This window comes from Macrotis lagotis, chromosome 8 (assembly GCF_037893015.1).
Source record: "Macrotis lagotis isolate mMagLag1 chromosome 8, bilby.v1.9.chrom.fasta, whole genome shotgun sequence".
Lineage (NCBI taxonomy): Eukaryota > Metazoa > Chordata > Mammalia > Peramelemorphia > Peramelidae > Macrotis > Macrotis lagotis.
The window spans coordinates 81,990,297-82,004,949 of NC_133665.1; the positions used below are offsets into that span (position 1 = coordinate 81,990,297).

Sequence of the window (14,653 nt, forward strand, 5' to 3'; positions counted from 1 at the left end):
ATGCAGTTTAATTGAATTTAAGTTTTGAGTGAGCATCTCAAACTCTCAAACCAGTTTTTTTTTTAAACTTTTTTGTTAACAGTTTTTACTGTTAACAATATTACCTGAATTCGTTTTTAATGCTTAGTATATTCAGAAGTTCTCACAAACCAAAGTCAGGGCAACCCCTGACCAAATAGCCTACATCCTTTGGCTTCTCCCCAAATAGACCTCATCTTATACTAAGATTAGATATTGCCTCAGTTCTGTTCCACTTTCAAATCTCTTAAGTCGGGGCGGCTAGTTGGCGCAGTGGATAAAGCACTGGCCCTGGAGTCAGGAGTACCTGGGTTCAAATCTGGTCTCAGACACTTAATAATTACCTAGCTGTGTGGCCTTGGGCAAGCCACTTAACCCCATTTGCCTTGCAAAAAAAAAGGATAAAAAAAACTCTTTAAGTTTTTAGGTTTTTGAAGCTGCTTCTTCTGTCATGTTTGCTGCAATATCAGTTTTTTTTTCTGTTCACATGTGTCATTTTTTAAAAGTAAGGGTAATCTAGTAGTAGCATCCGATTTCATGGCAGCTCTAATGAACCTTTGAAATATCAGAATTTAGGGTGCTTGCTAGTGTTGCATTTAGGTCCACTTTGGGTGAATGAAATGAAAAACATGTGTTAAATAGGTTGGGGACGGGAGAAGGATACATGACAGAGATAGCAGTTGTCATAATTCATGATTAGTTTGTTTTATCTGGGATTCAAAACTTTTTTTTAAATTTAATTTAATTTTTTCCAATTTTCCAATTACATATAAAGATAGTTTTCAGCATTCATTTTTTGTAAGATTTTGAGGTACACATTTTTCTACCTTCTTCCCTTCCCTCTCCTCTTCCCATGGCATGTATTCTAATATAGATCATATATGAACAGTCATGTTTGACATATTTCCATATTAGTCATTCTGCAAAAGAAGAATCAGATCAAAAAGAAAAAAAAAAGATGAGAAAGAAAAAATATAAAACAAAATTTAAAATGTGAAAATAGTATGCTTTGTTCTCTGTTCAGACTCCATAGTTCTTTCTCTGCATGTAGATGGCATTTTCCATCACAAACCCCTTAGAATTGAGAGACAAAGATCTTTAGGGAATGATTTCCATATAAAGAACAGAATTAATTAAAATAAATTTGAGAAATAAAAGTTGAGGTTGAGTTATGCAAAACTTAGTTTGTATGTACTAGTGTATACCTTTTTATTATTTGCTGTTCCCCATTATCAGTCACTAGTGAGATATGGGAATGGACTGGCTTGAGAGGCTTATATCAGACTTCTAGAAGAGATGGAACATATGATAGTCAAAGCATATTAATTACAACATACAAATTAAACAGTGCTTAATTATAACCTAATCACTTGGATTCTACTTTCTTTCTACTTTCTTTTGTTTTTGAAAAAAGTCCATTCTGGACTTTGTGAGATTCTGGAGAGAGAATTTAATTTTTAGTTTTTCATTCTCATTTGACCATATCATTCTAATTTCTCATAATACTTAGCCTTCATTACCCAGAATCATATTTTTTAACAATCAGTGTATTTTTTTTGACTGTATATGTTCTGTACACAAACTATGATTCTAATCTATATTCCTTGGAGTCTACTTCTCCCTTCTGTTGACATATTAAAACTACATAGCTTTCTTTTGAGGTACACGGGGTTTGAGGTAACATAAGCAAGATATTTTTTATTAATAAATTTCAACAAATTAAGTTGTAGTTTATTGTTAATTGACACACACACACACACTCATATATATAAACTGAGGGTGGGGAGAGAGAACATTTATTGAATCGAGGAATAAAAGCAAAATCTTATTCATATAAAGGAGACATTGGATCAGCATCAGGAGCAGAAGAATGAGCTGGAATCTCATATCAGGGAGACGGCACTTGAGGAATTTAGATTACAAGCTGAACAATGGGAAGCAGAAAGAAGAGAGTTACAATTTTTAGTACAGGTATTTAAAAATAGAATATATAGTTAGTACCCTAAATGTATCTTTTCATCATCTGTGCTGTTAAAATGATGGGAAGAGATATTAGTTCTGCCAACTTATTTTAGGCATTAATTTCTTTATTGCATATCTTCCACTGATGTAGATTTTGTCTCCTTCATGGCTTAGTAGACAGTCTTTATAAGGTGGTAGTTAGCCTTCTAATAATGAACTTCCCAGAACTTCTCTAGACTGCTACTCAGATGGCAGATGTGCTACTAGTTCCATACCTGAAGCCTTTCCATTTTGGTCTAACTTGCCTTGAACTCGCTTGACTTAGGTTAACAAAATGTTTGAAATTTTTTTTTTGAAATAGTATTTTATTTTTTTCCAATTGTATTTAAAGATAGTTTTCAACATTGATTTTTTTTTAGGTTTTTTTTTTTTGAAAGGGTTAAGTGGCTTGCCCAAGGCCACACAGCTAGGTAATTATTATTAAGTGTCTGAGGCCGGATTTGAACTCAGGTACTCCTGACTCCGGGACCGGTGCTCTATCCACTGCGCCACCTAGCTGCCCCTCAACATTCATTTTTAATAAGATTTTGAGTTCTACTTTCTTTAGCTTTCTTTCCTTCCTGTCATCATCTCCCATCCCCAATGCAGCAAGCAATCTGATATAGGTTTTATATATGTAAAATTATGCTAAACATATTTCTGCATTAATTATGTTGTGAAAGAAGAAAAAGAATAAGGAAAAACCATGGGGAAAAAAAGAAGCAAAAATGAAAATAGTATTCTTCAATTTATATTCGCATTTCATAGTTCTTTCTCTGAAAGTAGATAGCATTTTCCATCTTGAGTCTTTTGGAATTGTCTTGGATCATTATATTTCTGAAAAGGGGTAGCTACATCTTTGTTAATAATTGTGATGTAATTATGTACAATATTCTCCTGGTTCTTATCATTTCATTCAGCATCAGTTAATGTAAATCTTTGCAAGGTAGTGTTTGAAAATTGAGTGTACTATCATGCTATGGAAGGCATTCTAGTTTCTGAGTTTGGAAAAAGAATATTTAGGATTATATTTACAAAATAGTAATGAATAGAATTTTAGAACTGGTAGGAATTGCAGAGATAATCTATGTTAAGGTTCTCATTTTACAAGAGGGAAAGCTGACAATATCATATAGCTTTTGAGTGAGAAAGCCAGGACCGGAAATGAGGTTTCTTGCTTTTTGGTTCATTGTTGTTTTTATTATATGACTTCTGGAACTACCTCTGAAATAGTATATTATTTGATTTGAAGGAAATATATTGACAGAATTCAAAGTGCCATTGTTATTCCCATAGAACAAATTTAAAAGCAAAATTCTACCAGTCTACTAACATTTTGTTTTTTTTGCTAGGCCTTGAGATGATGTGCCAAAGCAGACAATAGACAAGACCTACAGTTTTCCCACTCTAGTCTATTCAGCAAATAATAACCCAAATGATAAATTATGATTATTTTTTAATACACTATCAAAGAACAATATGCATACATTGCCAAAAAACTGATGTAGCCTTATGTTAGAATATATTTTATAAGATTAATACTTTAAAAGACACTGAGGGCAACCACTCCTGTGTTTTCTGGAAATGGAAATTCTGAATTTTATTCTATATTTAAACATTCAGAATTCTGATGGAAAATGTTATCTGTTCTTTATCTTAGGCTGTTTTAGACCAGGGCTGTCTGATCTTAGGTTAGCTTAGGGTCACATTAAAATAAAAGAATTATTTGAGAGCCACACCTAGAATAAAATTGCAGTATACTAATATAATAGCTAATTTGTAGTCTTACCTTAGTTAGGTTTAGCAAGTGCTATGAAAGGTCATGGCACTTTTAACTTCTTAGAAAGTGGGGGAATACGCCTCATCAATATGACAGATGAAGGTGTAAAGTGCAAAAGCAAACACACAACAGCAAAGTGACAGTTCAGCAGTATAAAGATAGTTGCATACTGACTAGTCTCGTTCATACAGATGGAATGCATCCTACAGATTAGAAAATTCTGTGCATATGCTCCATTCATAATACTGCTTAAAAATATCAGAGAAAGGGGGTGGCTAGGTGGCACAGTGGATAGAGCACCGACCCTGGAGTCAGGAGTACCTGAGTTCAAATCTGGCCTCAGACACTTAATAATTACCTAGCTGTGTGACTTTTGGGCAAGCCACTTAACCCCATTGCCTTGCAAAAAAAAAACACCTAAAAAAATCAAAGAAAATTAATATCAATGAGATTATTTATTAGTGATGGAATTTAAAATTCTGATATGCATTCCATGCAAATTATTACTTTTTTCACTTGTGAAAATGAAAACCCATAGGCAGGCTGCATAAAATTCACTGTGGGCTGCATATACCCCAGGGGCCATATTTTGGATGGCTCTGTCTTAGATAACATCATTGAACTCTGGTGCTATTTCTCCAGTTTTATCTTCATTTTTGTCTGAATGTTTAAAAAATCCATCTTCTTCACCACTCAAAATAAACCTGAAAATTCAGAAATCTTCTTTGTTCTTTGCCAAAACCAAAGAATGCTGTAAAGAGACCAACCTTAAATATATTATTTTTTTATTTAATATTTATTCTCCTTTTGTACAAATAATGTTTTTTATACATTAATAAAACAGACATAATTTTTTAAAAAGTAGTTGTAAAAATGTGTTAAGGTTAATAAGTTATCAATCTTAATTCCAAAAAAAGATACAGTTCAACAATTAATCTAGTTACATAGCAAAAATAAATTTGAGAAAAGAACTAAAAACCTTAGCTGAAACAAACTCCAATATTTCTTTACTAAGTTAATTTTTTTCATTTTTTCTTTATTTAATATTTATTCTCATTTTGTACAAATAATGTTTTTTTACATTAATAAAATATTCTTGTTTAAGAGTAAATGAAATACCCCCCTCCCCCCCATAAATATAGACTTGCTTGAGCGATAAAGGGGAGAGAAAAAACATTATAATTAAAAAATAATAGTAATAATTCTAGGTATGGCCAGGTGGTGCAATGGACGGAGCAGCAGCCCTGGAGCCATGAGCACCCAAGCCCACATCCGGCCCCATACACCCAACAATCACTCAGTCATGTGACATGCAAGCCATCCGAACCCCACTGCCCTGCAAAAACCAAAAAAAAAAAGGGAAAAAAGACCCAAAATAAAAAAATAGTAATAATAATAGGGGTGCCTGGGTGGCGGACAGAGCATTGGCCCTTGAGCCAGGAGCACCTGGGTCCAAATCTGGCCTCAGACACCCAATGATCACACTGCTATGTGGCCCCAGGCAGGCCACCCAGCCCCATTTGCTCTGCACCCCCCCCCAAATAATAATAATAAAAAATGTGCTTGAGTCTTTGTTTCAACACCAACAACTCTGTCGTGGGTGGATCACATTCTTTATGATAAGTCCATCGCAAAAGTTACTTCCATATTTTTCCACCGTTGCCATTGCTGATCGCAGCTCCCTCCTTTCTTATTTCTCCACTGCCATGTACTATATTTTCTCTCTCCTTTCACTCTGACTCTGCTGTAGGGTAGCTGAGTGGTGCAGCAGACAGATCCCCAGCTCTGGGGCCAAGAGGCCCTGAGTACCCATACCACACTTTAGGCCCAGAATCCACCTGGCCCTATGGTCCTGGACAGGCCTTCCAATCCCAGCCCCTTGCAAGAAGTAAAAAAGAAAATGTGTTATATCTGAGCACTGTCCCCCCATGGTCCATCCTCTCCTCCATCACTCACATCCCCACCCCTTCCCCCTGCTCCTCCCCTTCTTACTCCAGATGTCTATACCCCATTGAGTATATATGCTGTTTCCTCTCCTAACCACCTCTGATGAGAATGAAGATTCCCTCATTCCCCCTTGCCTTCCTCCCTTCCATATCATTGCAATAGCTCATTGTAATAAAGAAAAATCTTATTATATGAAATATCTTGGCCTATTCCCCCTCTCCTTTTTCTTTCTCCCATTACATTTCCCTTTTTTTATTGACTCCATTTTTACACCATATTTTATCTTCAAATTCAGCTTTCTCCTGTGCTTCAACTATAAAAGCTCGCTCTACCTGCTCTATTAACTGAGAAGGTTCATTATGAGTATTGTCAGTGTCATTTTTCTATGCAGGAATACATGCAATTCATCATCATTAAGTCCCTCATATTTTCCCCCTCTCCTCCAATCTCCATGCTTCACCTGAGTCCTGTATCTGAAGATCAAACCTTCTGTTCAGTTCTGGCCATTCCAACAGGAAGATTTGAAATTCCCCTGGTTCATTGAAAGTCCATTTTTTTCCCTGGAAGAGGACATTCAGCCTTGCTAGGTAGTTGATTCTTGGCTGCATTCTAAGCTCTTTTGCCTTCTGGTATATTATATTCCAAGCCCTGCGAGATTCCAATGTAGTTGCTGCTAAGTCCTGTGTGATCCTGACTGCAGCTCATGATATTTGAATTGTGTCCTTCTGGCTGCTTCTCTTTGACTTGGGAGTTCTGGAACTTGGCTATAATATTCCTAGGGGTTGGTTTGGGATCTCTTTCTCGGGGGGGGGGGGATCAGTGGATTCTCTCCATTTCTATTTTGCCCTCTGCTTCTAGGATATCAGGGCAATTTTCCTGTAGTAATTCTTTGAAAATGATGTCAAGGCTCTTTTCCTGATCATGACTTTCAGGTATTCCAATAATTTTCAAATTATCTTTCCTAAGTCTGTTTTCCATATCAGTTGTTTTTTCAATGAGATATTTCACATTTTCTTCTAATTTTTCATTTTTTTGGTTTTGAAGTATTGATTCCTGATTTCTGGTAAATTCATCCATCTCCCTGAATTCTGTTCTTTGTCTGAAGGATTTGCTTCTCAGAGAGTTTACTTATCTCTTTTTCCATCTGTCCAATTTTGCTTTTTAAGGCATTCTTCTCCTCTATAACTTTTTGTACTGTTTTATCCATTTGACTTAAGCTGGTTTTTAGCATGCTATTTTCTTCAGCATTTTTTTGGATTTCCTTGACTAAGCTGCTGACTTCATTTTCATGTTTTTCCTGCATTTCTCTCCTTTCTTTTCCCAGTTTTTCTTCCAAGTCCCTCATTTGATTTTCATAGTCTTTTTTTGAGCTCTGTCATAGCCTGAGCCCAATTTCTGGTTTTTCTTGGAGTCTTTAGATGTAGGAGCTTGTGCTTCCTCATTTTCAGACTGAGTATTTTGATCCTTCTTGGGCTCATTTGCAAAATATTTCTCAATGGTCTTCCTCTTATTTCTCTGCTTGCTCATTTTCCCAGCCTGAGCCTGGTTTTGGGGTGCTTCCTGAGCTTTTGGGACACTCCCACAAAGTTCTCAGTGAGTGAGGCTCTGTCCTCCCTCCTGGTCTGTGAATGACCATAAGCGCCCCCCTCTGCTATGGGGCTGAGGTGGGGGGGCCCTGCTGTTCTATGGGGGGCCTAGACTGCAATCAGTATCTGAATGTGGTGAGAGCCCCAGAGTCCTGTTCCAGGGGCAGAGGACAGAGCTCTGCAGTCTCTGTCTTCACTCCCCTCCCTAGGTTCAATGGGCTCATTCCCTGGGAGCCCCTGCTTACCAGCTCTGCCTGCTTCTGTTCCTGGATCTGGGCTGTTGCAAGACCACATTGCTTGCTGTGTGCCCTGAGGGCTGGGCTTCATTTGCTCCCTCTGTCAGAGGTCCCCCGCTGTTCCCCCAATTTGTGCCTGGTGCTCCCGGGTGTAGATCAGGAGATTCCCCCGCTGTTGTGAGCTGGGGCTCCCAGCACCCTGGGGCTGCCTCCGGGAGGCTGAAGTTCTTTGGCTCTGGTGGGCCAGCCCTCTGATTCCAGGGAGCAGAGCCTTTCTGCTCTTTTCCAGGTTACCTTGAGTAGGAGAACTGCCTCTCTGTGTTCCTTTGTGGGTTCTGTCTCTTGAAAATTTAGTTAGAGTCCTTTGCTTATGAGTTTTATGAGAGAGTGCCTAAGACATGTTCTGTTCTTGTCGCCATCTTGGCTCCGCCCCCCCTTAAATATATTCTTATCAATTATTTTTTTATGAAGTCTAGCCAATTCTTTTTAAGTCAAAAGGCAAAGTTGGAGGTTTTATCAAGATACTGATACATTTTTAGATGTCTTACGATACCTTTAAAATATTAAAGTCCTATATTAATTTTCAGTTGCAATAATTTTTAGAGCTTGGATACAAAGGGTTATAGCTTCCATTCATCTAGCAATAACATTGCATCTTGATGTACATTTATAATAAAACTTTTTCTTATTTTATAATCATAATATTTATCTCTTTTTACCATTTTTAAAATATGTAAATTTGGAAAAGAAAATGAATTCCTGTGATGCTGGAATAGGGAACTCTTTTTTTTTCTGGAAGATATTTTTCTTTAGATAAACGGGCGGGGGGGGGGTTACGTTGCACAGTGGATAAAACACCGACCCTGGAGTCCCAAATCTGGTCTCAGACACTTAAAGGTTACCTAGCTGTGTGGCCTTGGGCAAGCCACTTAACCCCATTTTCCTTTCAAAAAAAAAAAACCTAAAAAAAAAGATAAACCAGGGGATTGATATGGTTGGATTCTCTTTTGTAGGGTTTATTTCCTGCCTACAATTATGGGTTGGTATGGTATAGTTTTTGCAAAGCAGTGGGGTTAAGTGACTTGCCCAAGGTTACATAGCTAGGCAATTATTAAGTGACTGAGACAGAATTTGAACTCGCTTCCTCCTGACTCCAGGGTCAGTGCTCTATCCACTGTGCCACCTAAGCTACCCCCATTCCAGGCATTCTTTTTGAGTGTCCCTCATGTAGAGAATGTTCTCTCCACTTTGCTCTGATTACTCCATTTCCATATACTTTATTATATTTAATTTTTTAAATTTTTTTTTTTTGCAAGGCAAATGGAGTTAAGTGGCTTGCCCAAGGCCACACAATTAGGTGATTATTAAGTGTCTGAGGTAGGATTTGAACTCAAGTACTCCTGACTCTAGGGCTGGTGATCTATCCACTGTAACAACTAACCGCCCTCCATATACTTTAAATACCAACTAAAATCTTATCTTCTACAGGTATCCTTCCCTAAACCCTCTTTCTAAAGTCTTCCTATTGTTAATTATTTTCTATTTATCTTGCACATAGTTTGTTTTTTATATATGGTTTGCATCTTGCTTCTCTTATTAAATTATAAGTTCCTTGAGGGTGTGGACTATCTTTTGCTTCTTTTTTGAATCACAAGCCCTTAGTACCTGACAAAGAGTAGGTGCTAAATAAATGTTTATTGATTGATAAAAAGCAAATTAAATGACAAGCCTTGTTTTACAGTTGCTAGCAATCTAAAATGTACAAACATCTCTGTAGACTGAAATGTAGAACAATGCTTTGTCCAGCCTCTTATTTAATTTCTGAAATGCTATATAAACTAGAAGATAAAGAATTTGTTGTTTACCTATTAAAAACTGCTAAATTCAGGCATTTGTGCTACTAGAGATGTAGTAAAAGATAAACTTGTAAAGCTAAGCCAACTTACTTTGAATTTTTTAAAAGTTTATTCTCTTGATATTTCTGACCTTTTGTTCTTTAGAATATTATATTCCAAGCCCTGTGACCCCTTATTGTAGTTGCTGCTAAGTCCTGTGTGATCCTGACTGCAGTTCCATGATATTTGAATTGTGTCCTGGCTGCTTGTAATATTTTCTCTTTGACTTGGGAGTTCTGGAACTTGGCTATAATATTCCTGGTGGTTGTTTTTTTTTTTTTGGATCTCTTTCTGGGGGAGATTGGTGGATTCTTTCAATTTCTGTGTTGCCCTCTGCTTCTATCCTATCAGGGCAGTTTTCCTGTAGGAATTCTTTAAAATGAAGTCAAGACGCTTTTCTTGATCATGACTTTCAGGTATCCCAATAATTTTAAAATTATCTTTCCTTAATCTGTTTTCCAGATCAGTTGTTTTTTCAATGAGGTATTTCACATTTTCTTCTAATTTTTCATCTTTTGGTTTTGAAGTATTGTGTCTTGACTTCTCATAAAGTCAACAGTTTCCTTTAGCTCCATTCTACATCTGAAGGATTTGTTTTCCTCAGAGAGCTTTCTTATCTCTTTTTTCCATCTGGTCAGTTCTGCTTTTCAAAGAATTCTTCTCCTCAATAACTTTTTTGAATTGTTTTATTCATTTGACCTTTAGCATGTTTTTTTCTTCAGCATTTTTTTGGATCTCCTTGACTAAGCTTCTGACTTCTTTTTCACATTTTTCCATGCATCTCTCTCATTTCTTTTCCTATTTATTCTTCTATCTGCCTTACTTGATTTTCAAAATCTTTGAGGTCTCTCATAGCCTGAGCCCAATTTCCGTTTTTATTGCAGTCTTTAGATGCAGAAGGAAGGAAGGAAGGAAATCGTCCTAGGTTTTTGCACTGATGGAACAAGCAAGTCCATCAAGGTTGATCATTTCCCCCATGTTGCTGTTAGAGTGTACAGTGTTTTTCTGGTTCTGCTCATCTCACTCAGCATCAGTCATGCAAATCCCTCCAGGTTTCCCTGAATTCCCATTCCCTCCAGGTTTCTAATAGAACAATAGTATTCCATGACATACATATACCACAGTTTGCTAAGCCATTCCCCAATTGAAGGGCATTTACTTGATTTCCAGTTCTTTGCCACCACAGACAGGGCTGCTATGAATATTTTTGTACAAGTGATGTTTTTACCCTTTTTCATCATCTCTTCAGGGTATAGACCCAGTAGTGGTATTTCTGGATCAAAGGGTATGCATATTTTTGTTGCCCTTTGGGCATAGTTCCAAATTTCTATCCAGAAAGGTTGGATGAGTTCACAGCTCCACCAATAGTATAATAGTGTCCCAGATTTCCCACAACCCTTCCAACAATGATCATTATCCTTTCTGGTCATATTGGCCAGTCTGAGAGGTGCTCTCACTTAATTTCACAGTCTTTTTTGAGCTCTGTCATAGCCTGAGCCCAGTTTCTGTTTTTCTTGGAGTCTTTAAATGCAGGAGCTTGTACTTCCTTATCTTCAGATTGAGTGTTTTGATCCTTCTTGAGATCCTAGGCAAAGTATTTTTCAGTGGTATTCCTTTTTTTCCTCTGCTTACTCATTTCTCCAGCCTGTGCCTGGTTTTGGGGTGCTTCATGAGCTTTTGAGTATTATTCTGACACTCCCCACAAGGATCTCTGTGTGTGAGACTCTGTCTTCCCTCCTGGTCTGCGAGTGATCATAAGTGCACCCCTGTGCCTTTGGGCTGAAGTGGGGGGGTCTTGCTGTTCTACGGGGGGCCTCGTCTGTGATCAAGATATGAATGTGGTTAGAGCCCCAGAGTCCTCTTCTAGGGACAGAGGACAGAGCTCCACAGTCTCTCTCCACTCCCCTCGCTAGGCTCAGCACTCATGCCCTGGGGGATCCTGCTTACCAGCTCCTGCTTCAGGTTCCTGGATCTGGGCTGCTTGGCTAAGCTGCTTGCTGAGTGCCCTGAGGGCTGGGCTTCACGTGCTGGCTGTGGCAGAGGTACCCCCACTGATCCCCCAGGTTGTGCCTGGTGTTCCCCAGGGTGTAGGTCAGGAAACTGCCCTTGCTGCTGTGATCCGTGGCTCCCAGTGCCCTGGGGCTGCTTCCGGGAAGCTGAAGTTCCCTTTGTTCTGGTGGGTTGCCCCTCCAACCCAGTGGAGGGGAGCCCTTCCACTCTTTTCCAGGTTACCTTGGGTTGGAGAACTGCCTCACTGGATCCCTCTGTGGATTCTGTCCCTCAAAAATTTAGTTAGATTCCTTAGTTTATGTTTTGAGAGAGAACACCTAAGAGACAGTCCTCTCCTGTCACCATCTTGGCTCTGCCCCCCCCCTTCTTTTTAAAAAAAAAATTTTTTTTTTCATCCATTTGTATATGCATTTTCCCAAGCTTCATAATTTCCCTCCACCCTACTTTCCCATCCACCTCCCTTCAGCAGGGAATAGTCAGGTTAGCATTTTACATACATATTTTATTAATTATATTTACAAATTAGTAATTTTTGGCATGAGGAATTAGGATTAAGGGAACGAGATATATGAAATAATTTTTATAAAGTGTTCATCTGATTTGGTAGGGTATGTTTTTTTTCTTCCTCTGGTTGGAGATAATATAGTCCATAATCTGTCAAAAACAATCATCCTAGCTCTCTGAACTGTTAAGAGGGACTGCTTCCATCAAGGTTCTTTATCTCATAATGTTGATGTGTAAATTGTTCTCTTGTTTCTACTCCCTTTGGTCAGCATCAGATACTGTAAGTCATTCCATGCTTCTGTAGAGTCTGACCATTTATTGTTTCTTATAGAACAATAATATTCCATAGTATTCATGTACCATAACTTGTACCATACTTTTCAAATCTTTGCCACTATAAAAAGGTCTGCTATGACACCTGGGTTTTTGACCAAAGATGAGCACAATGAAAAGAAAGTTGCAGTAGTCTAAATAGGAAATGTTAAATTATATATTAAGGTAATGGCAGTAGGTGTTCTTGATCAGAGATAATAAATAAGATAAATGAGTTGTGTTCCATCCTTTTTTTACTTTGCTTTTCATATTTTTTTACTTTCTCTGAATATTTTATGTATAAATATTAATCTTGAGTTTCTTAGGAATCATATCAGCTTATAAAAAATGAATCAATCATAAAGCATTAGACAGTTTCTATGAGACAGGAAAGATTTGTACTTCTTAACAGATATAGCAGATATGGTTCTCTCTGATGCTTTTAAAAACCACCTGTTCTCTAATAAACATTTCTTTTAAGCACTTTTAAGTGAAATACTACCATCTAGTGATGAAAATAAAAAACTTCGCCACATGTCAATTTTCTAGATAATAAAAAAAAAGCCAACTAAAGCTCTTAAAATATTTCCATTCCTTTCTTGGAAGAATTTTGTATTTCAGATCTGATAGAAAAATTTTAAAAAATCAAATTAAAAACTGACTTTATTTGTAAGGAGAGTAATTTTTAAAGTTTTCATTTAAAAGTCATAATGCATTTTATTAATGCTTTTTGACTTTTGTTAGTCATTACCACTTATATTTTAGAATGAATTGTTCTTGTAATATAAAAAATTTAAGCAAAGCTGACTGACAGAGTATGTTTTTATTCTTTTTTAAATAATATTTTATCCTAATTTCATATAAAGACAATTTTTAGCATTTTTTTTTAAACTTTGAGTTTCAAAGTGTCTTCTTACTTTTTTGTCATCCCTGTCCCTCCTTGATACGGTAACTCACTTGACATAGGTTATACATGTGCAATCATGCAAAGCATATTTCTATATCATTTATGTTGTAAAAGAAAATGACAACCAAAAAAAATACACACACACACACACACACACACACACACACACACACACACACAAAGTGAAAAATAGTATGCTATAATATGCATTCAGACTTCATCAGTTTTTTTTTTCTGGGGGTAGATAACATTTTTCATCCTGAGTCTTTTGTAATTGTCTTAGATCATTGTATTGCTGAGAATTAGCAAAGTCATTCATGATCTTCTTTCAATATTTGTTACTTTATACCATGTTCTTCTGGTTCTGAAGTGAAGTAACTCTATATCAGTTTATGTGGGTGCTTCCAGGTTTTTCTGAAGTCACCCTGCTCATCATCTCTTATAATACAGTAATCCTCCATTACAATCATATAACTTATTCAGCCATTCCCCTCACTTTTTTCAATTTTTTTCCATCACAAAAAGAGCTGCTATAAATATTTTTTGTACAAATAGGTGCTCGCTCTCCTAGGATTATTGTATTGCTGGGTCAAAGGGTATATGCAGTTTTTTTTAATTTTAATTTTGAATTTTTTACAATTTTTCCCATAATCTTACTTCCTTCCCCCACCCCCCACAGAAGGCAGTCTGTTAGTCTTTACATTATTTCCATAGTATACTTTGATCTCAGTTGAATGTGATGAGAGAAAAATCATATACTTAAGGAAGAAAAATAAAGTATTGTGCCTGATTTGTTACACTAATGGAATAGGTGAGTCCATCAAGGTTGGTCATCACCCCCATGTTGCTGCCGGGGTGCACAATGTTCCTCTGGTTCTGCTCATCTCACTTAGTATCAGTCCATGCAAATCTTTCTGGACTTTCCTGAATTTCCATACTTCCTGGCTTCTAATAGAACAATAGTGTTCCATCCCATACATATAACACAGTTTGTTAAGCCATTCCCCAATTGAAGGGCATTTAAGTTAATTTCCAATTCTTTGCCACCACAAATGGATCTGCTATGAATATTTTTGTAGAAGTGATTTTTTTTTATACATTGCTAAAATACTGTTGTTTAAGAGTAAACATAATAACCCCTTTCCCCAAAAAATATAGACCCTCATGAGAAATAAAGTAATGTGCTTCAGTCTGTGTTCTGATACCATCAGCTCTGTCTCGGGTGGATCACATTCTTTATCATAGTTTTGCACTGTTGCTGTTGCTAATTATAATTCCCTCCATCCATTCCTTCCCACTGCCAAATATTATATTTTCTCTCTCCTTTCACTCTGTTCTTCCTTTAAAATGTGCTGTAGGGTGACTGAGTAATGCCACGGATTGATCCCCGGCCCTGGGGCCAAGAGGCCCAGAGCCCACATACCATCCCTGAGACCCAGCAACTATGGTCTTGGACA

General features: G+C 37.1%; 1 protein-coding gene across 6 annotated transcripts in view; it reads left to right on the top strand.

Annotated features, from left to right (window-relative positions):
* The window catches only part of CCDC171 (coiled-coil domain containing 171), a 459,446-nt gene that overhangs the window by 42,759 nt on the left and 402,034 nt on the right, over positions 1 to 14,653 (top strand). For 5 of the 6 annotated variants that reach the window (XM_074197551.1, XM_074197553.1, XM_074197549.1 and 2 more), the window contains one exon: positions 1,858 to 1,989. The exons of the other annotated variant lie outside the window; for it this stretch is intronic. In XM_074197551.1, the coding sequence (XP_074053652.1) occupies positions 1,858 to 1,989 (132 nt within the window). The remainder of the gene's footprint in view (positions 1 to 1,857; positions 1,990 to 14,653) is intronic. 6 annotated transcript variants of the gene reach the window in all.